The sequence below is a fragment of the Triturus cristatus genome, chromosome 10, assembly GCF_964204655.1.
Source record: "Triturus cristatus chromosome 10, aTriCri1.1, whole genome shotgun sequence".
Taxonomy (NCBI): Eukaryota; Metazoa; Chordata; class Amphibia; order Caudata; family Salamandridae; genus Triturus; species Triturus cristatus.
This window is the reverse complement of record NC_140593.1, coordinates 953,165,640-953,192,572: the sequence shown is the minus strand read 5'-3', so window position 1 is coordinate 953,192,572 and position 26,933 is coordinate 953,165,640. Positions and strand designations below refer to the sequence as shown.

Genomic DNA, 26,933 nt, shown 5'->3' with positions numbered 1-26,933 from the left:
AGAAATTACATATTCCTCTGAGGCATTCGTATATACTGCATCTATTTGACTTTTTCTACATGATTCTATATAAAAAGCATTTTCCATCAGCCTACTAGATAGAATTATGCTGTAAACATCAAGTAGGTGAAGGCTGTAATGTCACCGGACATCAATGAGTGCATTTATTAATAAGTAAAAACCTGAACATAGCACAATAGAAAATTTTCAAGGAAACACTTATGCAGTGGCCACTGATAGGCCACAGATTACTGGATAAGTATTGCATACATTTTAAATCATTCATGTAGTCATTCAGAAACCCATACTTCGATAATGGAAGACCAAGTCCCTACCTAAAAAATCATGTATTCATAGCGCTATAAATCTTCTGTCAATTTGACCAACATATTTCTAAGAGAAAATGTGTCCAACTGCCATGCATCATGTCATATTTTCAGAGAACTGCTAAAGGCCATAATTCATCAGAGAATTCTTAAATCTTGATGAACCAATTTTCGATCAATTTGGCAGGTCAAAGATTATGCTGAAATGCTGCTTTTTGAATGACTGTGTTATTTGACTCTACCAAGGTTAAGAAAAATATGCGAAAAGATATTATTATGCATGCTCCATATAAAGATGTAATAAAAAGGATGCAACCTAATTTTTGGTACTATTTTTGAATTACAGAAATATCCAATATGCAAACACCAAATTTAAGGATTAGATGAGGTTAAATGATCAACAGGTCTACTGTTTTGTTAGTGTATGTAGGCCAATGAGGCCAAGGTCAATGTAATTTGAATGATTTAAGCAATTAGATGTAATTGATAAAACTATTTTTTTTAACATATTTTATTGATTTTATACAATGTGGCGCCATGCTTAAGCACCGCAGCAATTGGTACATAGCTCTTGTAACTCTTACACAGTGGGTTGCGGCATAATCATTTTAACGTTTTACATTCAAGTACAAATAATAGCCCATTTTGGTTATTGACATTTTCATATATAAAAATGATATCCTCTTCTTGCTGCTTGCTGTACCGCTGGGGGCCAGGACTACAGGACCCAGCCTCCCTTGCGGCTGCCTGCTGCCAACAAGCCACAGCTGCGCCTGGAGGCGCTTTAAAACCACCTCAGTCCTCACGCAGTGCGGGACACGCACAGGCGTGCCCGTCTGCGCCCGTCAGAGCCAGGAAGAGGCTGGGCTGGGCCACCTCTCTGTCATTTGTCATCTGGAAACCCTGCACTTTCTTCTTTTTCTTCACTAGATGCCCGCAACAGGATAAAAGTACTATTTTAGCACTACAACTGAGTTTGTATACAAGTGACCATTTAGCTTCGCACCTTTTCCGACCGTGCATGTAATTGCTTTTAGCTAATTCTTTTGTGCTGAGTGTTGTTTTACAATGGGAAAACAAAAGGGCACTGAGGAAGGCCCAAAGGCTGCCACTAAAAAAAGGGCGAAGAAATGCAAAAAGGCAGCTAACTCCAATGAAGGGGGTGGGGGGGATGGGGTGCTAGATCGTATTGATATTTTACTATCAGAATGCGAAGGCCTTCTTGACTTTAACAGCACATCGACCCCAGCACATAGTATGCAGCCCCAGGGCAGCTCTGCTCACAACATCCGCCAAGGCTGTATTCCATCGCTATTTAATAAAGTAAAGGGAAATAAACCACCTGCGCCTGTCTTAAAACCTAGCCCCACGGAGATTAATAATGAGGTAATAGATGTGCAAGAGCCAATAGACGAACTCTTAGTCTTCCCCTGTAGCCCCCCTGATGGGCAACAATGATGTATTAGATAAGCACACCAACCCGGGTAGTGAAGCACAAATAGGGGGCGCTATGATAAAGCATTTACACAGGGGGGCATCCACTCCTCCATGTTAAGCCAACCATGCTAGTAAGGAAGTTGTCCACGCTAATGAAAGTATAGCCACACACACTTTCCCCACTCACAGCGAGATGCCCTTGCAAAGATTGCTTTCAGGGCAGATAAATAATTTTGTAGAAGAAATTAGAGTGCTCAAGGCAGCCGTAGGTAGCCTTTCCGAATTCCTCTAGTAGGGTACTTAATGACGTTCAATCCCTCAAAAAAGTTCTATGTCCTAAGTCCATTAGTCGAGTAAACAGCTAGGTGGGGTTAGCCGAACCGCGCCTTACATCCGGTAAATCCCATGGGGCTGAAACTGGCACTAGTGGTAGTACAGTAAGCCATGGGAGTGCCAAAGGAGCCCAACAAGCTTCCGAGCTCCAAGGTGGGGAAATGTATATAAATTCCCAACCCCGAACCACGTACAGGGCCCCCAAGCAAGTATCCATCCTTCGCAGGTAATCAACACTGACACTTCACTCTGGGTGGAAGCAGATAATACATTTAATTAACGTACCTAAGCTCCCGCCTGAGATATGTAGGGAAGCTGAGGCAACTTTAGTCAATAAGGCCATTCACTGGATTCGGCTAGTGAGGGGCTGTCGATCCTTAATAAGGGATCATATAGTAAGGGCCAAAAGGCACTCACCTCGGGATCCGTTACAGACACCATTGCCCATACACTATCACACCGTGACCTAGTAGAACATCTGGTAGCCTTGGACCTTCAGACTCAACATCTTTTCAACACTGCAATGCACTTTAAATATAATCGACCTGGTAAGATCATCAGCTTAACTCCTAAACAACCCAATGATCCCCAATCTTCCGGGTCCCCACTCAGAGAGATTGATCGAAGGTGTCCTCCACCCCCTGCTATTAGTTCACAGGCCCTTAAAAGAACATACTCCAGTGAGTTTACTACCCCTCGCCCCAATGGTATACCTCCAATGTCGACCAGCTTTCCAAGTATTCCTAGGCGTGTTTCAGATCAGGCGCCAGGATCTTTAATCTCAAGGGCCGGCCAAATGCCAGGTATAAACATATTGTCACGCATTATTACAATACTATCCTGGAATTTGCCGGCTTGAGGCACAGGGGTGACGCTCCCGATTGGAATAACTTTATAGAAGAGTTCAATATTTGTGCCTTCCAGGAAACATGGCCTACAGAGCCTATATACCACCCTGAATACCTCAACTTTTACATTTTGGCAAACCAGAGTGCCAGAGGTCGGCCATCCGGGGGACTCACATTGTGGGTTAGACAGGATATTGGCCTCAATATCCTGGCCCTTCCTATAGCCAGCAATTACATGTTTGCAATCAGGCTGATGTCTGATCAATATGGCCCGTTGATCTTTATAATGTTTATGCGAGAGGGCTCAGTTGGGGGCGGAAATCTGACACTATTCATGCCTTAGGTGAGTTCTTGGAAATTCCCTCAGGGGCTGCCTCTGCAGTTATAGTTGGGGATCTAAATACGACATTTGAACCCTTTAATAACGAGGATAATGATGCGGCTAGGGAGGAGGACGAACAATGGGGTGTTCCATTACTGGAACTCGCACCAATCAAACGATGGACCAAGTCTGCCATTCAACTGGAAGCTCTCTGTTTAGAATATGGCTTAAGGACAGCCAATGGTAGAACTACTTCCGACAGACATGGAGCACATACATTCAATAGTGGATACCAATCAAGTCGCATTGATTATGTTTTAGTTAGTTTGAACCTATGGCACATTCTTGAGGCCATGGTATTGAAGGCACGTGTGGAGAGTGACCATGACCCATTGTGCTCTACGTTTGTACTCGGGGATACAAGGCTGCAAGTACAGCACGATGCAGCATATACTACTTGAGACCTCCAGCTATCAAATAACATGCGGAGAGTTAAATGGCCCATGATTTTAGAGCTCAGTCGTCAAATGATTTTATACAATTGCACAATACATTATTTAAAAAAATTAGATCGTACTTCCAAAGACCGAGCAAAACCAGGACAGGAGAAATCAAAGCAAAACACCGCTGGTACAATACTGACTGTAGACACGCCCACGGGGCCCTTAGCGAGGCTATCAAGTCAGGTGATGTGGCTAGAATGCGATCTGCTAGGACCACATATAAGAAGGTCCCCCTTTCTGCCAAAAAAAACCTGGGATGAGGATAGGTGGTTGGAATTAAAATGTGCTTGTGGTACCAAAAACTCTCAACGGTTTTGGTACTTGGTAAAATGGGGGAGTGGCACCACCCCCGGAAAATCATTTTGATCCGGTTGTGTGGGGTAGGCATTTTTCCGCTCAATATGCTAGCGATGAAGTAGAGGATTGTGGATCTGTATTGATACACTTCTACCCTAATGATAAGGTATTTGATGAGGCAGAATTTAGTGCTGCCCTTAATTCACTTACAGGAGGTCGAGCACCAGGGCTAGACTGTGTTCCTGCTGATATGTTCTTGCAGGACAGGCTTAAATGGACCTAATGAACAAGTTACTTACCTTCGGTAACGATGTATCTGTAAGAAACATTAGTTAGTTAGATTCCTCACCTTAGAATATCCCCAGGCGTCAGACTGGATCCGGAAGATTTTTCGTCAGCAATACCCCTTGCGCGTCGCTAGGCGTCGTCTGCGGCTCCGCGTCCGTCGTCGGCGTCGACCGCCGGAATGACGTCGGAGTACTTAGATGCCACCCTCGCGCGCTGACGTCAGTTCTTGTACATAGCTTTCCGCGCCAGGAATGCAGAGCCATGCAAAGACCGACACTGGTGCCAAAAATAAAATCTAGTGGCCTGAAAAGGATAACCTTAACCCTAGATGTCAGTTCGCAGAACGGGGAGGATGGGTGGGTCGGTGAGGAATCTAACTAACTAATGTTTCTTACAGATACATCGTTACCGAAGGTAAGTAACTTGTTCATCTGAAAGAAACACGTTAGTTAGATTCCTCACCTTAGAATAGATACCCAAGCAATACCATCCCCGGTGGTGGGTCTGCGAACCAAGATCACACCAGAAAGTCCTGGAGGACAGAACGGCCAAAGAAGCCATCCCTCCGGACTTGGCTGTCAAGGCAATAATGCCTGGCAAACGTGTGTAGCGAAGCCCACGTCGCCGCCTGACAGATGTCTTGCAAAGGGACACCCCGTCCCAAAGCAGTAGTAGCCGCTGTGGCCCGAGTGGAGTGGGCGCGCAGCCCAACAGGAGGGTCCTTTTTTGCCAAGGAGTAACAAATTTTGATGCACAAAACGACCCACCGAGAGATGGTCCGTTTGTGCACCGCTTTCCCCGTCTTAGCACCCACGTATCCAACAAAAAGTTGGTCGTCCACTGCTTTGTGCCGTCCAGATAAAAGGAGAGCGCACGTTTTGGGTCCAGACGGTGGAGCCTCTCTTCCTCTTTGGAAGGATGCGGAGGCGGAAAGAAGGTGGGCAAGGTGACAGACTGCCCAAGATGAAATGGAGTCACCACTGTCGGAAGAAAGGAGGGACGAGGCCGAAGGACCACCTTGTCCGGATGAACAGACAGAAAAGGAGGCTTTGAAGATAAAGCCTGGAGCTCACTCACCCGTCTAGCCGAGGTGATGGCTACCAGAAAAGCAGTCTTAAGAGTAAGAAGACGAAGAGGACAATTGTGAAGAGGCTCGAAGGGAGCGCACATCAGGAATGTCAAGACAAGATTCAAGTCCCACTGAGGCATTACATAAGGGACAGGAGGGAACGTGTGAGTAATGCCTTTTAGAAAGCGTGTAACTACAGGGGACTTGAAAAGAGAAGGCTGATCAGGAAGCCGCAAGAAGGCAGAGATGGCAGCAAGATAACCTTTCAGGGTGCCCAGGGCAGAGCCCTGCCGGGCCAAAGAAAGAAGAAAGAGGAGGACCTCAGAAAGAGGGGCGGAAAGGGGATCCACAGCCTTTGCTGTGCACCATGCCACAAATTTGTTCCACCGGCAGGCGTATACCGTCTTTGTGGAGGGACGCCTGGCTGCCAGAATGATATTACAAACTTCAGGAGGCAAGTCAAATGGCATCAACTGCCGCCGCTCAATCTCCACGCATGGAGGTGGAGGCTGGACAGGTTCGGGTGGAGGACCGTCCCCTGCTGCTGCGACAGAAGATCCTCCCGAAGGGGCAGACGTATCGGAGGATCGGTCAACATACTGAGTAGCTCGGGATACCAGTACCTTCGTGCCCAATCCGGAGCCACCAAGATGACTTGGGCCCGGTCGTGCCTGATCTTCTTCAGCACTCTGGGCAGAAGTGGTATAGGCGGAAAGGCGTACAACAGACCACAACTCCACTCGTGACGAAAAGCGTCGCCGAGCGAGTGCCGCCTTGGAAATTCCAACGCGCAGAACTGCTGACATTGCGCGTTCTCTTCGGTGGCGAATAGATCTAACCAAGGCTCTCCCCACTGCTGAAAGAGACCTTGCGCCACTTCGGAGTTCAGACGCCATTCGTGATCCATCATGCACCGGCGGCTGAGTTCGTCTGCTCTGGCGTTCAGAGAGCCCGCCAGATGTTGAACCACCAGGGTGACGCCCTGGTGTTCCAGCCATGTCCAGAGGCGCAGAGCCTCCTGACAAAGGGTCCACGACGCCACCCCGCCCTGTTTGTTGCAATACCACATGGCGGTGGTGTTGTCCGTGAACACCTGCACGACACTTCCCCTGACAGAGGGAAGGAAGGCTTTCAGTGCAAGTCGGATCGCTCTCAACTCCAACAGGTTGATGTGGAGACGAGACTCCGCCGGAGACCAGAGGCCTCTGATCTCCGCCTCTCCCATATGGCCACCCGATCCCAGGAGGGACGCATCCGTCACTACGACATGCTCCGGTTGGGGAAGGGAGAGGCTCTTGCCCTTGACCGATTCGCGGTCCGTGAGCCACCACTGCAACTGCTGTGCAGTGCCCTCCGAGATCAAGACATGGTCGGACAGGTTGCCGTGATGCTGGGCCCACTGAAACTTCAGGTCCCACTGCAGAGCCCGCATGCGCCGCCTGGCGTGATGCACTAGCAGGATGCAGGAGGCCATCAGCCCCAGAAGCCGCAACACTAGCCTGACCGAAACCCAGGATAGAGGCCGAAAGATGGGAATCAGGGCCTGTATATCCCGGACCCGCTGTTCCGGTGGATGGACCCGGAACTGCGCCGAATCGAGAACCGCTCCGATGAAGAGGAGCTTTTGAGAGGGACTCAGGTGTGACTTCGGCACGTTGATGGAAAACCCCAGCAAAATGCAGGAGATCCGCCGTAGTCTGGAGGTGGGAGACGACTGTCTGGGGCGAGCCCGCCTTCAACAACCAGTCGTCGAGATAGGGGAAGACTGAAACCCCTGATCTGCGCAGATGAGCTGCGACCACCGCCATCACTTTCGTGAACACCCGAGGGGCACTGGTGAGGCCGAAGGGGAGCACGGTAAACTGAAAGTGCTCTTGGCCCACCGTAAACCGCAGGTAACGCCGGTGGGCCGGCAGGACGGGAATGTGGAAATATGCGTCCTGCAAGTCCAACGCTACCATCCAGTCTGCGGGGTCTAGGGCAGCTAGAACCTGAGCCAAAGTTATCATGTGAAATTGATACGTGTATATATATGCTGTTTTTTTAATTCTTTTTAACTATGTATGGATTGATGCCACCTGTTGTAGTATGTTTTAATTTGTTTTATCACATATTGCACTGCACTTTTATGATACTTTTATATGTCGAATAAAGTACTACAACAACATCTTGAACCTTTCCTTTCGGAGGAAGGTATTGACGTTCCGGAGGTCCAAGATAGGGCGTAGGCCCCCTTTGCCCTTCTTGGGAACCAGAAAGTAGTGGGAATAACAACCACGACCTACTTCTGGACTCGGAACGCGCTCGACGGCCCCCTTGGCCAAGAGGGCCGAAACTTCCTCGTGGAGAAGATTCAAATGATCCCCCGAGATACGGTGGTGCTGCGGTGGCATGGCTGGAGGGGTCGTCTCGAAGGGGAGGGAGTAGCCCCTTCGGAGGATTTGCAGCACCCACCTGTCCGATGTGATGGACCGCCAGTGGAGCAGGTGATGGCGAACTCTGCCGCCCACTGGCGTGGAATGGGCCTGAAAGCTCGGACTAGGAAGGCTTTGAGGCAGATGCTGCCGGGGTGGATGTGGGCTGACCTCGTCGTCCTCCAGAACCGCCACGGCGGAAACCACGTCCGCGACCGCGCGCAGGTTGGTTCTGCGGCTGGTGGCTAGGCGCACGTGAGGAGGCACCCCTTCCTTGGCCACGAAAGGGGCGAAAGGCGGAAGATTGCGACCGCGGGGCCGAGAGGCCCAATGACTTGGCTGTAGCCCGGGAGTCCTTAAAGCGGTTCAGCGCACTGTCCGCCTTCTCGCCAAACAGGCGAGTTCCATCAAAGGGCATGTCCATGAGAGTGCTCTGGACATCACCCGAAAATGACGTGGACCGCAGCCAGGCGTGACGTCTAAGCGCCACTGTGGTAGAAATGGCCCTACCCAGCGAGTCCGTGGTGTCAAGCCCACATCGGATTGCATGTTGTGCTGCATCCCTCCCATCGGCCAGAGCCTGGGTAAGTCGTGTCCGGGCCTCCTCCGGACACAGGGGCAGCACGTCCTCCACCGCATCCCACAGAGAGTGGGAATAACGGTCCAAGAGACAAGCGGTGTTCAAAGACCGCAGGCCCAAACTAAGGGAAGAGAACAGCTTCTTGCCAAACTGTTCTAGCCTCTTGGAATCCCGGTCCGGCGGGGCGGTCGGGAAAGAGGATTGGGAGGTGGAGGCCTGGATAACCAGGCTCTCAGGGGTAGGGTGTTGGGACAGAAAACTGGGGTCACCCGGACCAGGGCGGTGGCGCCTGGCGACGTTCCTGTCCACAGGAGGAACTGTGGAGGGCTTGGACCAGGTGCCCTGTAGAACGTCAGTGAGGGCCTCATTGAACGGCAGCAGAGGCTCAGTGGAGCTTGCTGCAGACTGAAGCACCTCATTGAGGACGTTCGTCCTCACAGCCACGGCAGGTAGCTCGAGCCCAAGGGCTGCGGCCGCCTTGCGCAGCACCACGGAGAAAGCAGCACCCTCCTCCGAAGCCACAGTCGGAGGAGAGATGAATCCAGTGTCTGGCAAGGTATCCAGACCACTGGCCTCCCCCAGTTCATCTGCCCAGTCCTGGGACAGTTGGGCCTGAGCGGCCATAGGATCCTCGGATCCCTCCCAGTAGTCCCCATCATCCGACTCCTGGTGTAGAGGAGAAAGTAACGGAGCCGGGCGGTAGACAAAATGTGTCTCTAGCGGCGTCGATCTCGGCGTCCATCGACGCCGGACTGGCGCCGGGCCCGGAGCGGGACTGAACTGGGGCACGACGTTGAGCGGAGTCGACGTCGGCGTCGGGGGTGGTACCGGTGTCGACGCTGGCGGAGGAGGCGTGACGAGGTCGACCGGCGTCGACATGGACTTGAGAACGGGTCCCTCGGGCGCTTGCGGCGTCGAGGCCGGAGCCGTCAACGGCGCCGGGGCCACCGGCAGGCAAGGCAGCCCAGTCGGGTCCGCGGGGCCCGAAGGCGCACCAGCGGGCGCCGACGGCGGAGCCAGGTTCCTCATGGCCGAGAGGAAGGCACTGACTTCCGCCGGCGTCGCGTTAGTCCCAGGGACCGGAGGGTATGGGGACGGGCGCGGCGCCTGCGGCTCCGCCGGAGCCGCGGGGGTGGAACCACCCTGACCCTCGGCCGAGTCGCGCGACCGGCGAGGGGAGTCCGAAGAGCGATGTCGCCTCTTGGACTTCTTGGAATGCTTCGACTTACCCGAAGACTTGGATCCCGACGACCGATGGGGACGTGGCGAGTGGCGAATCTCGAGAAGCTTACGGGACCGCTCCCGTCTAGCCTTCGAGGTCAGGGCCTTACAGTCCGAGCACGACTCCGCGTCGTGGTCGAGGCCCAAGCAGTACAGGCACCGGCGGTGATGGTCCGTAACCGACATCAGGCGGTTACAGTCAGCACAGGCTTTAAACCCAGGCATCCTACCGGCACCGGAGTCGATTGACAGGATCAAAAAGGATCAAAAAGTTAGTCAAAAATTGACTAAAGGGGTAGCTCTCCCGGATCTGCGCTTACTGGCACGGAAAAAAAGAACAACTGACGTCAGCGCGCGAGGGCGGCGTCTAAGTACTCCGACGACGTCATTCCGGCGCACGACGCCGACGACGGACGCGGAGCCGCAGACGACGCCTAGCGACGCGCAAGGGGTATTGCTGACGAAAAATCTTCCGGATCCAGTCTGACGCCTGGGGATATTCTAAGGTGAGGAATCTAACTAACGTGTTTCTTTCAGATATATACTTCTATTAGCTAATGCTATTGCCCATGGAGCTCCCATCCCGGATACCTCGCGGGGGGGGCAGAGATAATCCCAATATACAAAAAAGGAGATAAATCGATGCCTGGCAACTGCAGACCCATAAACGTCATAGATTCCATACAAAAGGTGGTGGCTCAGCTTCTCCTGGCCAAGATACATGTATGGATGGACGAACATTTCATCATTAGCCACCTTCAGGCAGGCTTTTGGGCACACATAAGCACAATCGGCCAGGTCTTTCGCTTTGTTACATTATACTGGAGAACAGTAGCCCTCGGCAAGGGCAGCATGTATGCTGCCTTTGTTGATTTTAAATCAGCCTTTGATCTGGTCCCACGGCTTAAACTATGGGAGGTACTGAAAGCAATGGGGATGCCACTTGACTTACTGTCCAACTCCACGAGGGCAACTTTGCACTGATCTGATGGGGGGGGTGCAGGGAGACAAGACAGATCCCTTCCCAGTACGCAAGGGCGTCCGTCAGGGATGTGTGTTAGCTCCTGCACAATTTTCCCTCTTCATCAATGGAGTGGCACATTTTCTGGCCACCACCCACAGCGACGCTCCTATTTTAGCTGACAGAAAGATACCGATTTTAATGTTCGCAGATGATACATCTCTAAAACTCCAAGTGGCTTACAACATACATTGCAAAGATATGAAGAATGTTGTCATCTTCGAGGCCTAAAAATGAATGCGGGCAAGACCAAGTTCATGGCTTTTAATCAACATCGATCTTTTACGGGCAGAATAACTATGGATGGGCTTCCCTTCGAGCAGGTTGATGCATTTGTCTACTTGGGCATCAAACTGCTGGACATGAGATGGAAGCTGCACATTGATGCCATGGCATTAAAACACAGACAGTTAGCGGGCATTCTAAAAAAGGAATTTAGAACTTCCCTGACAAAACCACTCAGCCCAGTACTTCAAATTTATAATATCAAAGTGGTGAGCTCAGCCCTTTATGGTGGGTGCTGAGCTATGGGGCCTAGAAAATCTGCTGCAGCTAACTGTTGGTGAGAATACGTTTTTTTGAGCGATAACCAGTCTACCGCAAAGTACACCCATTGTTCCCCTAAGGAGCGATCTAGGTAGGAATGCTATGGCGGACCTCGCCAGGTTACGACCTATTCTATACAGGCACAGGCTATGATGTACGCCAGAACTGACAGCATATGCTGAGGGCTTAAGGGACATTATTGATACAGACCAATTCCATAAAATCAGCTGGCTGAGAAATCTAAGGGGCCTCTTCTGTGGAATGGGCCTTTAACATCTGTAGGATAGTCCCACTAACTCTTTGTTCCCGACAAAAGATACGCTCAAGGACATATATTGGGAGACGATCGCACGTGAAGAGTGTAGGTGCCACGATTCCATTTCACTCACAGGGCTTTACCTACAGATTAAATATCGCCCAAATCTTGAGCTTTATGCGGATGCTATTACAAAGCACTTGGACCAGATCAGGAACCTTACCTTTAAAGTGCTTCACATCCAAATGGTCAACCACAAAGAATAAAAACTGCATAACCTGCACAGACTAGGCAGCAACTCTATCACACATACTGTTTGTCTGCCCTGCCTACGCAGGCCCGCGCAAAGCATGGCTGGTGCAAATTTGCAGGAATATGGGTACAAGATTGTGTAGTACAGCTCTCTGTATTCTCTGTACAGATCCATCACTCAGGTACGCTATATCCCTATGGCAAAATTCCTAACGTGGATGTGGGTCATCCGTGCGCAGCAAATTATGCTTGAAAACTGAAATAGGAACCCCTCTTCATTCATGTATGTGCGCTTGCCCTAATGTGAAGTGTGGGCTCTAATTTGTTCTTATATGCCTTTTTTGTTACCAATTGAGAGCTTCTGTAAATTTTTTTCTATTATGTCCGTTCTCCCATGAACTAATGTCTTGGTATTATATTGGGAATGTTGATGACTGCCTTGCTATTTTGCACAAAAAGTCTTATCCAAGTTTTATCTTTATACTGTTTTAACTTTTTATCTGTAACGCTTTTATGACATGTACTGTCGAATAAAGCATCTTTTGATTGATTGATTGATATCCTTTATTTTTATCACATTGCCTGTGTTGCATCATATTGATCTATTTCGACTTTCCTGCCCTCAAGATGTTTGGCCTCCCAATTTTCCTCCTTGAGTACAAAAAAACTAAAACAATATCCAAATGGTGAGGGAAGAATTCATCTTGCACTAAGTGTACTAACAAACAAAAACCTCACAATAAACATATATTCTGCTCAGCGGTTGTTTTCAGAAAGCCATTACCTTGAAGTCAAACCACCTGTTTTAGTAACTTAAAAAGTACATAGAATTTAAGAATACTATGCTGTGAATATTTTACGGCTTCAATAGGTATTGTTTAGGAAAAGTGCAATGTTTAAGATAATCTTTAATATTAAGAAGATCGCACGGGAGTTCCGTAAATGAAACAGGGAGTTCATGTTCTGTTGTAATCCTCATTTCGAATATGAAATATGGTGTTGTTTAATGCATAATCTTTGTTTTGTGACATACTGTGCTCTAAGTCATATTGCTGAGAAAGGTTGAAACAGTTTCATTGGCACTGAAGAAATACAGAAATTCATGAAGATGTGCAGTTGGATATTTGTTACATGGCCATATTTCCCCACCAGACATATTCAGCTTGCCTACTAAATGATCTCCCCTTGACCACAGGTTTTCTTAATCGACTCTTCCTTCTCAGTGTCGGGACTCTGAGATATTAAAAAATCAGAATTACTGAAAATGCGCCAATGTAGAGAGTCACAATCAGATGTATTATATAAATTATAGAATAGCAATAAGAGCGTTATTGCACAGCAGTGTTGCGAAATAGGCCGCAGACTTTTTTTATTATTACGTAATTTATAGAGCGCAATTGTGACCTTGGTGCTCTATATCGTAAGAATGCACTCAGAGGTGTAGTCAGAGCAATGCCACAAGCTAACAGGTGCACAACCATGTTTTCAGAGCTTTCCTGAAATCAAGTAAATCTTGTACGGAACATAGAGAAGAGGATAGGCTGTTCCATGTTGTTTGGACTAAATATTGAGTTGTAAATATCGGGAAATAGAAATATCATAAATAAAATAACATCAAACAAAAATATAGTCATCCAAGTATATCATTGTCAAGAATATTGTTTCTTTTAGGTAAGTAATATCATTCTTAAGAATATTATTGTTGTTAATATAGTTTTTAATACTAACAATTTAATGTGTATTAGTTCATATATTAGTTTATGTGTTACAATTGTTTGTATTATTGTTATTTTTTTTTTTAAATATAGTTTGTAATTTTCAGTGATTTGGATTTTGTAGTTAATTGTTAATAGTAATTTAGAGTGTTGTAATGGGTTGTTGGGTTTGTAGGTGGAAGGGTGGGGAGTCGAGTAATATTTAATTATTAATTAATAATTGTTATTTAAATATGTGATTTATATTATTTTTTTTTTTTTTTTTTTTTTTTTTTAAAACCTTTATTTGTGCATCTTAAAAGAACAAATACGGGCCTACAACCGTCAGGCCGGCCACGATACAATGAAGCACTGATACCCACATTACATCCCCCGTGCGTCAATGGTCAGGATTAACAACGAATTATGAGTCACATACTGGAGATATCTTTGACACCCGGGGAAGGAGAAGTGAAGGTTAATTTTAAGTTTTTAAATTATTTTATCAGAGAAAAAAAAAAGTCAATGAAGGATAAGAACAAAGGAGATTCGAGTCCGCAAGATAGCCTCACCACACGGGAGAGCAGCAACATCAGTAAGAACAACAATGGAAGTAAAAAACTCAAACAGTGAGGCGGTGCAGAAATATAACAGGATAGTCACATGAGCAAGTACGCACCCCTCCGGAGCCGCCTCCACTTGATCCACCCCACACCCGGACCCCGAATCGAAGAAAGTAGAGCGCAGAGACATAGAAGACAAAAGGCCCATAGAACTAATTAAGAACAGAGTATTATCCCCCCACCCTACACCAATGCGGAGGCAACGGCCTACCCCCCCCCCGACATAGTGCCTGTCGCCCAATGAACCCGAAATATAGAGAAGAGAGAAAGTGGGAATAGAGTAAAGAAAATAAGAAAACAGAAAAGAAGGTGGGGAGGAGCCCACGGGACACCAGAGCGCCCCGAACCATCAGCCAGTCATGGCCCCCACACACTGAGAGCCCACTACTCCAAAAAACGGCATGCGAAGATACCATGGCACCACAGTGTAAGCGAATGGATACAAGTCGCGATGAGTGCGCGCAAAACAGACATACAGTTCCAGTCCCAGGCCAGCCCGTCCATAAACCCTGGCAATAGAAGTCAGTCTAGCCCTGGCCCGATCGCGGGCGTGGGATTAAACCAGCCCCTGTATGAAGGCCCCGTGTCCCGAGCAGACAAAGACAAGATGGCCGCTCGTGAAAGGATGGTGAAGTAGGATCACGAAATGGCCGCCGACCATCGGTTGAGGTCCCTCTTTGCACCACATAAAATCCAAACCTGGCAATTAAGGTACAGGAGTTCCACAAAAAGTAAGCCGTGGACCACCGCGGACGGTTCCTCGACGCCGTTAGGTATCGCTCAAAAGGATAGTCCAGCGGACGCGGCGAGGCAGGCAACAATGAAGCAGGCAGCCATGACCAGGGGGACAAAGTGTCCGCAGTTGAGGTGTAGAGCGGTGTACCCTGAGCGCCGGGAGCGCCAGGTGAAGGCATCAGTGTAGCACAGTCATACACCGCCGTTGCGTCCCCGCAAGTGGACAAAAGCATCGGGAGACCCACGCCCTGTAGATGACAAACTGTGCGCTCACGACCCGCAGCCGACAGTATGGGGTCAAGCCGCTCACTCAGCGCTTGCAGGCCAGCGCACATCTGTAGTTGGAAGTCCCGCAGGGCAGCCAGAACGGAGCCGCATGTCGGCGGAGGCTGGGCCCCCACAGCGGCAGCAATCCGGGACGGCACCGTGGAGCTGGTGTCCGTAAGAGGGAGGGCGAAGTGGGCAGCGGGCGAGACCGGAGTAGCACCCCCCAGCCTCGAGCAGGCACTCAGCGCCATGTTTTGCCGCTATACGTTGCAATGGCCGAGGGGGGGGACACGCCGCACCGGGGCCCACCCCACAGCTCCAGCCCGGCCGGCACAGGGTGCAGAAGGTGTCCGGCCGTCCCTCTCCGGGCTCATCCGGCAGCGATCCGTGGTGCGAGGGGAAAGCGGGACCGCGGGGCTCAGGTTAGCGCTCGCTGGTCCGGTAACTGCGAAGCTTCCAGGGGGCCAGCAAAGGCCGTAATGGCGCAGGATTTCAGTGCCGAAGACAAAAGCACCCAGAACTCGGGCATCCGGGCGGGCTGAGACTCCGGGAAAGCGGCAGCACGGTCAGCGCGTCTTCGCACACGCTTCACCTCGAAAATCGGCGAGGATGGGCATCAGGATAGTAGTCCGAGGCCACGGACCGACGGAGCCGGGCGCTCAAGCGTCTGCTCCGGTCGCCATCTTGGCTCCTCCCGTGATTTATATTATTGATGTAATTTATGTAATACTGATTTATTTTAGTAATATTTTAGGTGCGTGTTGCTAGGTTTGTAGTGGTATAGGGTGGGAAGTTAATTGAGTAATTATTAACAGTTAATAATTCATTTAGAATGAGGTATTTCATTGATTATTAATTATGTAAATTGTGTAATACTTATATTTGTTAGATAGAGTTTAGGTGTGGGTTGCCAGGTTTGTAGGGAGTATAAGGTGAGGATTTAAGTAATAATGAATTCACAATACATTAATTGTTCAATATTGATTATTATGTAAATTATCTAATACTTATATATTTTAGTTATGTTTTAGTTACAGGTTCCTGAGTTTGTAGGGGTATAGGGAGGGAATTTAATTAATTAATAATTAATTCATTATTAATGCTTAATTATTTAATTTATTATCAATTATGTAACTTGTGCTATAACTAGTTATTCTTGTTTTATATTAGGCGTGGGCTGCTAGATTTACAGGAGCATAAGGAGCGAAGTTCATTAGGTAATAATTAAAAACAATTTTATTTAGTGATAATTATTTAATTGATTATTAATTATGTAATTCGTTTAATTGTTTCTTGTTTAATAAAAATATATGTTTAGTGGCAAATATTTATGCTTATATTAAGAGTTACATATTTTTCTAAATTAATAGGGCAATTCAAATATATAAAGTGTTTGAAGTAAATACTTTCCCTACTTTTGCTTAGACTGTAGTGGGAATAGTAAATGTACCCCCTCCAAAGTACAACGCTTTCCCTGCTGTTGAACAGACTGTAATGGGAATAGTAAATCTACCCCTCCAAAGTCCAACACTTTCCATATTATTGTGATGTTTGGAGTGGAAATAGTAAATATAACACTTTTGAGGTACAACACTTTCCCTACTGTAGTGCTGTTTTGAGAAGTAATTGTACATTTAACCCCTCCAAAGTCCAACGATTTCCCTACTGTTGCACTGTTTGGAGTAGCAATAGTACATTCAACCTCTCTGAAGTCCAACACTTTCCCCATCTTTGGAGTGACTGGAGTAGAAATAGCAAATGTAACCCCTCCAAAAGTTTAATGTTTTCCCTACTGTCGCTTAGACTGGAATGGGATGAATAAATGTAACCTCTCCAACACTTTCCCTACTTGCGCAGGCTGAAGTAGGAATAGTAAATCTATCCCCTCTAAAGTGCAACATTTTCTCTACTGTTGCATCAACTTGAGTAGAAATAGTTACTATAACCCCTCTGAGGTCTATTACTGTTGTGCTATTAGAAGTGGTAATAGTAGATTTAAGCCCTTCCGAATTTATAAACTTTCCCTACTGTTGCATAAACTGGAGTCGGAACAGTATATCTAATGTTCCCAGACTCCAATACTTTTTCTAACATTTGTATTTGTTTATTTTGTTATTTTATATATTTTTTAACTTTTTATATTTTCATGTTTTTGTAATTGTGTTTTTTCCTTTTAAACGTTCTATATTTATTTCATTTGGTGAATTATTTAATATTTTGTAATTGAATCTGTTATATTTAAGATTTAATTAAATATATATTTATATACGTATACATAGATATATATACCCCTTTAATAGTGATGGAGCAAGGTTTCGTAAAGAAGAAACATGCAATCCTCTCAAATAACGTCTAACACTTTAATCAATTTGTCTTGCAAATACTAATATTGCATTACACAAAATATATCTTATTTAGGGGATGTTTCAGATGTGTATTACTAACCAGATACCCGAGTGTATTAAAATGGCCGACAAAACGTGGGAATTTCACTGCGCATGCATCTACTGCATCTGCGTAGTATGACGTATTCTATGTTTGGAGGGAAACTTTTGCAGCTGCGCAATAGCATTTAAAATGGCCGCTTAAAACTCACATGTTAATGCACACGCTACTGCTTAAACTAAACCTAGCAAGTTTTACTAATTGTTAATGTGAAGATTATTATATGTAAATGGGATTAGTGTAGTAATAAGTGGTATACAGTGGATTCATTTATTTTCGTATTCTAACATGTCTTTCTCTGACTTTATTATTAGTTTATATTTGGGCCTCGGAGGGTGACTGAAATCCCTACCCCACCTGACCATTGCGCACGTGCACTAAACCCTGCCCGAAGCCATGATGACACCGTTGAAACCCAGCCAAGGACAAGCTGGGAAGAATCTCATGAGAACTTAACCCATCGACCCGGACAAGAGCAACATATGTTACAAAATATATGAAAATTGTATTGATCATAATATGAAATGCGGGTGGGAATAAAGCTTTGGGAAAGTACATTTATGGGTGGGAACATAGAACAAAGAACATAAGTAAAATATTACATTTAATATGGTGTGATGAACTCACCTCCTTGCCCAATCAGAAATAGGGGAAAACACAATTTTATAACATTTGGGGGTGGTACACGAACACAGAATAGTATAATTGAGGTAAGTTAGTTAGTTCTGGGTTAGTCTGAATCTGACCCAACATGTATACTGCCACAGACGCTAATCGAGACGCTGTCTCAGACCCTGAAGATTCCAGAGACCCTGCTCAAGAAACCAAAATACTGATCGATAATCCAATCATCTAGAAGGGGAGTTGCGGAAGAAAATTCGAGGAGAGTAGTGCCAGAGGGGGGGCAACGCTGGTGTTGCACTTAGAAGAGGTCACCTTCCCAGTCCTGAACCTATCCTGATCCTCTGTCTTCCACCTGTCCCGGTGGACTCCATCTGGCCCATCTTCAAGGAGTTGGGTTCATCTATCACCTTAGGTAAATATATTTCTGTGAAGTCTGTCCTTGCTCTCTGTTTTTCCTCCCTCTTCAGGTACTGTCATCACAAATAGTTATTGAGACTTATTATTGAACTAAACTCGATTTCTCTCCTGAATGAAACTCAATGTTTACATTGTAATTGATACTTGACTCACAAAATTATTGATTAGATGAAACTTTTAAAACTCATTGAGTCTGTGATTATTGGAGAAACCTTTTAATGTTAATGTTTGCCTATTCTACTAGCAACTAGATTCATTGACCAGAGGAAATTTATCGACAAGGAGTTTGGAATGGTAAGATTTGGGTAAATATAACAAAATCTTACAGGTAAACCCAATATTGACTCCGGCGGTATTATTAGCTTATTGTATGAATATTTATGGGCACAGGTGAGTATATGGTGTGTGTATAAAACCTGAGCTGGTAATCCGCTGCATCAATAGAAGTAAATTAAAAAATATATATAATGTAAAATATAAAGTTTTAATATGTGTTACACTACATACATATATCTATATAAACACATATATGTGTGTATTTATATAAGTATATATTTATATATAGTATTAAGTATGTGGAATTGATGTCATTTATATTAGATTAATGTTATATAATAAATATTTAAGATGTACTACTTTAAAATACAAATATATAAAATTATATTTAAAAAATGATATTTTTGTATGTTTTTGGACATTATGAGCGTTAAATGATATTTTATTTCCAATAATTTTGTACTTACCATTATAAGTAAAGTGACACAATATTTTAAGTGAACAATATTTTTGACACGATATTTGTGTCATGCAATATTGTTTACCTCGATATTGTGTCAGTGATGCCTGTTCCACAAATAGGAAAGTTGAAGAAAAAAAAAGTGCACCCACAAACTTGCATAATTTGGAACTTGGGTACAACAAGCAAGTTAGCATCTGTTAAGCACAAAGTTCTCAAGGGAAAGGAATATGCTACTTACCAGTATGCATCTGTTCTTGGCATGTAGAGCTGCAGATCTATACACTTTTGCATAGATCGCCATCTGGTGTTGGGCCCGGATGTTTGCAGTTTGTTTTTCCTCTTGGAAAGTCTTTGGAAGTCACGCGGTCGGTGACTCCTCCTTTGGATCCTATTGCGCATGGGCTTCGGCTCCATCCTCAGATTTTTTTTCTCCAGCAGGGAAAGATGGAGCGTAGTAATAACAGTGAAGAAACCCATGTGTGTTGTATCTAAATAAGATAGATTGGAACAGATACAGGTAGCCGGGGAGGCGGGTGGGCGTGTGTAGATCTGCAACTCTACATGCCAAGAACAGATGCATACTGGTAAGAAGCATATTTCGTTCGAGGCATATGAGCTGCAGATTACACACTTTTGCATAGACTATATAGCAGTTCCCAACCTTAGCGGCGACCACCGGTATCTGTTGCAGTGGTTTGAAATAGTGTTTTTAGTACAGCCTGGCCCACACTAGCTTGCTGCTTGGTTTGCACATCTACACAGTAATGTTTAGTGAAAGTGGGCGGTGTTGACCATGTAGCTGCTTTGCAGATATCATCTAATGGGATGTTCCCTAGAAAAGCCATAGAAGCCCCTATCTTCCGTGTAGAATGGGCTTTAGAGGGAACGGATAGCGTTCGTTTTGCTTTGTGGTAGCAAATATGGATGCATTTTACAATCCACCTGGCTATCCCTCATTTTGAGATGGGGTTGCCCTTGTGTGGTGGAGAGAAAGAGACAAACAGTTGTTTGGTCTTTCTGAAAGGTTGTGTTCTTTGGATGTAGTGAAATAAGGCTCGTTTGATATCTAGCGTGTGTAGAGACCTTTCTGCAACAGTTTGAGGTTGCGAGAAAAATACCGGTAATTCTACGGATTGGTTTAGGTGAAAAGGGGAAATGACTTTAGGTAGGAATTTTGGGTTGGTACGGAGAACAACCTTGTTCTGGTGCATTTGAAGAAAAGGTTCTTGTATAGTAAGTGCTTGTATCTCACTGACCCTTCTAAGGGAAGTGATGGCTACAAGAAAAGCTGTTTTCCATGTGAGAAATTGCAGTTCGCATTTATGCAAAGGTTCGAAGGGAGGCCCCATCAGCCTTGTGAGAACGATATTTAAGTTCCACACAGGTGAGGTTGGTATTCTGGGGGGAATTATTCGTTTTAGGCCTTCCATGAAGGCTTTAATGGCAGGTACTCTGAAAGTGATAGGTGCTGCCTGTTTTGTAGGTAAGCTGCAATCGCAGCGAGGTATAGTCGAATGGAGGTTTATGCTAGATTACACCTTTGTAGATGGAGTAAGTAGCATAGGATGTGTTGTATAGACACGTCTAGAGGATTGATTGTGTTGTTATGGCAATAAACAACAAATCTTTTCCACTTGGCAGCATAGCAGGCTCTAGTGGTAGGGCGTCTAGCTTCTCTGATGACGTTCATACAGTCAGGGGGAAGGTTAAGGTATCCGAATTCTAGGATCTCAGGAGCCAGATCGCAAGGTTGAGCTGAGCTGGGTCCGGGTGTCTGATCTCTCCATGGTTCTGGGTTAGGAGGCATGGTGAGAGGTGTAGCTTTTGGTGTGGTACTACCGAGAGTTCCAGCAGCGTGGTGTACCACGGTTGTCTGGCCCATGTTGGAGCTACTAGGATCAGTGTGAGGGAATGCTGTTGTAGCTTTCGCACCACTGATGGAATTAGTGGGAGAGGTTGAAAAGCGTACGCAAATTTGTCTGACCAGTTCATCCATATCGCATTGCCTTTGGACAATGGGTGTGGGTATCTGGCGGCGAAGCTTGGTCATTTTGTGTTTTCGTGGGTGGCGAAGACGTCTATCTGCGGATGCCCCCACATTTGAAAGAACTGGTGAAGAACCTGCGGGTGAAGTTCTCACTCGTGGATCTGCTGCGTTTGTCTGCTGAGCAGATCTGCCATGGTTGTTTTGGACTCCTGGGACATGTTGGGCTAGGAGAAAGATTTTGTGTGGAATTGCCCATCTCCATATGCTCTGTGCTAGTTGAGAGAGCTGTGGAGAGTGTGTGCCGCCTTGTTTTTTAATGTAATACATGGCCGTCATGTTGTCTGTGCGAATTAGGACTGCCTTACCTAAAATCTGTCTCTGAAAGGATTTAGGGCTAGAGAGATTGCTAGTAACTCCATATGGTTGATATGGAGTAACTTTTGTTGCGGCGTCCATGTGCCGTGCACTGAGAGATGTAATAGATGAGCTCCCCAGCCGGAGAGCGATGCGTCTGTTGTTAGTATTATTTGTGGAACGGGGTCCGGGAACGGTCGACCTTTGGAAAGGTTTGTGGTGTTCCACCACTGCAGAGAGCGATGGGTGCGACCGTCTACCAACACCAGATCTGTCAGTTGCCCCTGGGCCTGGTTCCATTGGCGCGCTAAGCACTCTTGGAGTGGACACATTTGGAGTCTTGCGTGGGGCACTATGAAAATGCAAGTGGCCATCATCCCTATCAGTTGCGTAAACACTCTTCCTGGAAGGGAGTGTTGAAGTATGAATCTTTGACGCAAAGCCTGAATGCTTGCAATCCTGGCCGGATTGGGGTAGGCTATGGCTTTTGAGGTGTCTATGGTGGCACCGAGGTATTGCTTTATGTGGGATGGTGTTAGCTGGGACTTTTGGTGGTTCACCGTGAAGCCTAGTTGGTGAAGTAGTTGGATTGTAGTGGCGGTGTGGTGTACACATTGGTTGTAGGACGTGGCTTTTATCAGCCAGTCGTCCAAATATGGGAAGACGTGTATGTGCTGTCTTCTGAGGTGTGCCGCCACTACCGCTAGCCACTTGGTGAATACCCTTGGTGCTGTTGTGACTCCGAATGGGAGCACCTTGAACTGGTAGTGTTGCCCGTCCACTACAAATCTGAGGTACTTTCTGTGAGCATGGTGTACCGGAATGTGGAAGTATGCGTCTTTCAAGTCCAGTGTGGTGAGGAAGTCGTTCTGGGAGAGGAGCGGAAGCACCTGCTGAAGCGTTACCATGTGAAAATGGTCTGAATGTATGTATGTGTTTAGAGGGCCAGAGATCTAGAATAGGTCATAGAGTCTCGTCCCTTTTTGGTATTAGAAAATATAGGGAGTAGACCCCTAAATTTCTGATTGGCGGGAACTTTTTCTATTGCCTGTTTTTGTAGGAGGGAGATTACCTCCTGTTTTAGTAATGTGGAATGTTCTTGTGACATTGTGCGTTGCCTGTGTGGAATGTTTGGGGGGGGTAGATGTTAACTCCAGGCAGTATCCTGACTGAATAATTTGGGTCACCCATTTGTCTGAGGTGATGGTCTCCCAGACATGAAGGACATTTTGTAGTCTGCTCCCGACCGGAGTGGGATGGTCTGGAGGGAGCGGGGGGGAAGTCATTGGGTAGGCGGTGTGGCAGAGCGGGCGGTATTTGTTTTGCCTCTGCCTTTATTATTATTTCCCCTATAGCCGCCTCTTTGATAACCCCTTGTGAAGGGGATTTGTAGGAAGTGGACGCGCTATCTGAGGAGTAGCCTCTAGATGTACTCCGAAAGGAAGAGTGGCGAAAGGAACGTCTAAGAGGGTGTGACTGCAGGGCTCCCATGGATTTCGCCGTATCAGTGTCCTTCTTCATTTTTTCGAGGGCCTCATCTACCTTTGGGCCGAATAGGTGTTCTTGGTCAAAGGGATGATTTAGGATGGAGGCCTGTACCTCTGGTTTAAAACCTGATATTCTCAGCCAAGCATGGCGACGGAGGAGGACGCTAGTATTAATGGCCCTAGAGGCTGTCTCTGCTGCATCTATGGCACAGCGTATGGAGGTGTTAGTTATTGTCTTACCCTCTTGAATTAATTCATTGGCCCTATTTTTGTATCTTTCCGGGAGGTGGTGCATTATGGTTTCTAATTCATCATAATGTGCCCTATCGTATCTGGCCAATAGCGCTTGGGTGTTGGCGATACGCCATATTTTGGCTGCCTGTGACGCAGTGCGCTTTCCTGATGCGTCCAGTAGCTTTGACTCTTTGTCAGGTGGTGGTGCTTCGCCTGATGCCTGGGAGTTTGACCTCTTTCGTGCAGTGGAAACCACTAGGGAATCTAGTGGCGCTGGCCCTTTGATAAAGGCAGGATCTGTGGGGGCAGCTTCATACTTTTTCTCTATGGGTGGGTTAATGACCCTGGCCCTAACTGGGTCTTTAAAAACCTCTGGCGCATGTTTTACCACCCCCTTGAGCATAGGTAGTATGGAGGTAGACCTATGTGCGGTATCAAATGTGTCGAGGAGGAAATCCTCCTCCACTGGGTCAGTGTGTAACTCTACCCCGTGATAATGTGCCGCCCTCTGAAGTAGGTGGTGGAAACCTAATGAGTCTTCCGGTGGAGATGGCCTGGAAGGGTAAAGGTCATCTTGTGGGACGTCTGGAATATCTGGGTTATTGTAGTTGTCCCATGGGTCTGGGGATCCTGTAGGGGTGGGGACTTGGGGCACATCCCCTGGATCGTGATATGGGTCCCCCTGATCATCATCGACTGGAGACGGGGTCGGAGAGCGATGAGGTGGGGGTGGAGGTGGAGAAGGTGGAGGAGGTGGAGGAGGTGGGGAAGGTATTCTGAAAGGGGAGGTAGCAGAGTCCTTCCTCTTTGGAGGTGGAGGCGGAGCCGGTTTTTTCCAAATATCTCTTTTTGGAAGAGAGTGCCAAATGTCCAGTTTTTGGATCCTTGCTAACAGTTTTCTGTAAAGGATCCGGTGTAAATAGTTCCTGTGAAAATGTTTGGTCCGTCGGAGCCGAAGTGTTCTGGGACGATGACTTTTTAGGCTTGTCCGTGCCAGTTTGCTTAGCACTGGGCTTGGGAACCTCCGATTTCTTGGTCGGCGTCGAGGTGGGCTTCGGCGTGGAAGTGTCGGTGCCGAGGGCCTTATGGGGTTTGGTCGGTACTGAAGATGGCGTCGGTACGGAAGCGCTGGGTTTCCACACCGAGGAAGGTGCGGAGCTCGGTGTCGAGGTAGAGGCCGGTTTCTTTTTCGGTGCCGAAGTGTGTTTCTCGGCACCGCTGGAAGGCTGGCTCGAGCCCGAGCCGCCGGAAGGCTTATATGGCTTCTTCTCCGGGCCCGAAGGTGGGGTGTGTGAAGCAGTGTCTCTGGTCTTGCCTAGACCCGGAGGCGAAGGCGTGACCGAAGCCTTTTTGGGTGTCGGCGCGGGTGGGGGGGGGTATATTACTCACGACCCTCTGCGCCGGGATGATGTCCTCCACATCTGAGTCGTCGGCTTCGGAAGCACTGACGAGGTCCTCTTCGGTGCGCTGCTGTCCCGGATCTTCGACGTCGTCTCCGAAGATGTCGACTGGAACGGAGGTCGAGGAGTGTGCCATGTTTCGTCTGGCTCTTCGGTCCCGAATAGTCTTTTTCGATCTGAAAGACTTACAGGCTGGACAGTCTCGAGCCTCGTGTTCAGGGGAGAGGCAGAGGTTGCACACCTCATGAAGATCGGTGTGGGGGAATTTGGACCCACATCGAGGGCACTTCTTGAATGGAGTTCTTTCCATCAGCCGGGACCGGAGCTTGGGTAAGCCCGAAGGCCGCCGTCGACGACTGGAACCGAAGATTTGTCGATGAGAAGGTGATTGAGGAGATCGCGATCTAAACAATACCGCGATGTGAGGTGAGGATTCCGCTTCGATCGTCGAACTGGAAATGTTCGGAACCGGAGCGCGAAGATTACATCCGAGCCCGATGGCGGAAAAAAACAAATCTGAGGATGGAGCCGAAGCCCATGCACAATACGATCCAAAGGAGGAGTCACCGACCTCGTGACTTCCAAAGACTTTCCAAGAGGAAAAACAAACTGCAAACATCCGGGCCCAACACCAGATGGCGATCTATGCAAAAGTGTGTAATCTGCAGCTCATATGCCTCGAACATAATGTTTGCATTTTTGCTGTAAGAAAAGAGGGCAAGAATGATGGAGGGCATTACGGTTTATGCAGAGAAATATAAACATAATTCTTTTTCACAATGGAAGCCAATTTAGGTGATCAAATATAACAGGTGCCTACGAATAGCATGAAAGAGAAAGAGCTAACTTAGCAGTGACTGCTTGTATGCAATAAAGATGCTTCATAATAAAATCAAGTGCCCCCATGAATAACAAATTGCAATTGTCCAGTTTGCTAAGAATAGCTGACTGTACCGCAAGACAATGAAACTGATTGTGAAGAAAAGGAGGAATATTACAGAGTGTACCCATTAAGGAAAAACAGGTGGAGGACAGATTTGAAGACCTATTTGGAACAATGAGAGGCTGATAGGGCTGAAATAGCTATCCTAACAAGAGAAAGGTAAATGTCAGGTACCCACCTATCTAAATATCTCAAGACTTTCTATGAAGCCACACATACCTTTCACATTCAGTGTTGTAGAGGTCATCCGGTTGCGTGCAGTGCAGACATATTCTCCAGTATCAACAAGTTCCAAGCTGTGAATGACCAGTTCATGGACAGTGCCTTCTTTTCTCATTTCATATTTGGCACTGGGATGAAGGACCACACTGTCTTTTGTCCACACCACTGACTCAACGACTGCAGATAGCTCACAACGCAACTTGGCTGTTTCTCCCTCTTCTGCTTCTGTATTTTGCAGCTCCTTCATAAACCAGAGAGCTGTGGAGTCAAGAAAACACATTCAGGGTGTTCCATAACCACAGACAGGTGAGGTACCCTAAATTCTCCAAGTTTTCAGTTGGGAAAATATAAGCAAGGATGCATGCTTCGCTATATACTTGTTTATAATTTACAACTGTAAGAATTATTTTCAAAAGATCGCTCAGTGGCAGGCCAAAACAATGACTCAGGGCCAGTGGAAAATAATCAGATAACAGAATTCCACTCCTCCTTCAAAAACACCTACAAAAGAACGTCTTCATTCTTATAGAGTCAGTGAAAATGACATTTTCTCATGTCAACAAAGTCTGTGCATGGTGCAGGCATATCCTGTGTTTCCCACCTCTTTAGCCTAACATTTGCCGCTATTACTGTCAGGTGTGAAGCATTTATACTTTGTTTGTACCATCCAAGGAGATTAGTAACATGTGTAAATGCATTTTATTTTTTATTTGCACATTAAAAGTGAATAGCGCTTTAGGAGGTGTCTTTAAAGGAAGGTAAAAGAGTTTTAGGAAATATTCCCTGTTTCAACAAGAAGCACCAGGTACATGACCTGGTGACACTGCAAGTCCTATGGGTTGGACCGGAAAACTGTCTTGACTCTCACTCTGGTCTTGTATCATAATGGGACTCTGGAATTAACCAAAATAGATATAAAACACACAGCCCTCCAACATATATTGATTTAGCACCCGTGCCATATGATTCATATGCCATTCCACAACATCTAATGACTGCGTCACCCTCCAAAATGTGATTGATGCATCCTTCTGAAATGTGATATAGAA

At 46.8% G+C, this 26,933-nt stretch overlaps 1 protein-coding gene across 27 annotated transcripts in view; it reads right to left on the bottom strand.

Annotated features, from left to right (window-relative positions):
• Positions 1 to 26,933, bottom strand: part of OBSCN (obscurin, cytoskeletal calmodulin and titin-interacting RhoGEF) — a 1,809,553-nt gene that overhangs the window by 1,181,646 nt on the left and 600,974 nt on the right. For all 27 annotated transcript variants that reach the window (XM_085628811.1, XM_085628818.1, XM_085628815.1 and 24 more), the window contains one exon: positions 25,882 to 26,142. In XM_085628811.1, coding sequence (XP_085484937.1) covers positions 25,882 to 26,142 — 261 coding nt within the window. The remainder of the gene's footprint in view (positions 1 to 25,881; positions 26,143 to 26,933) is intronic.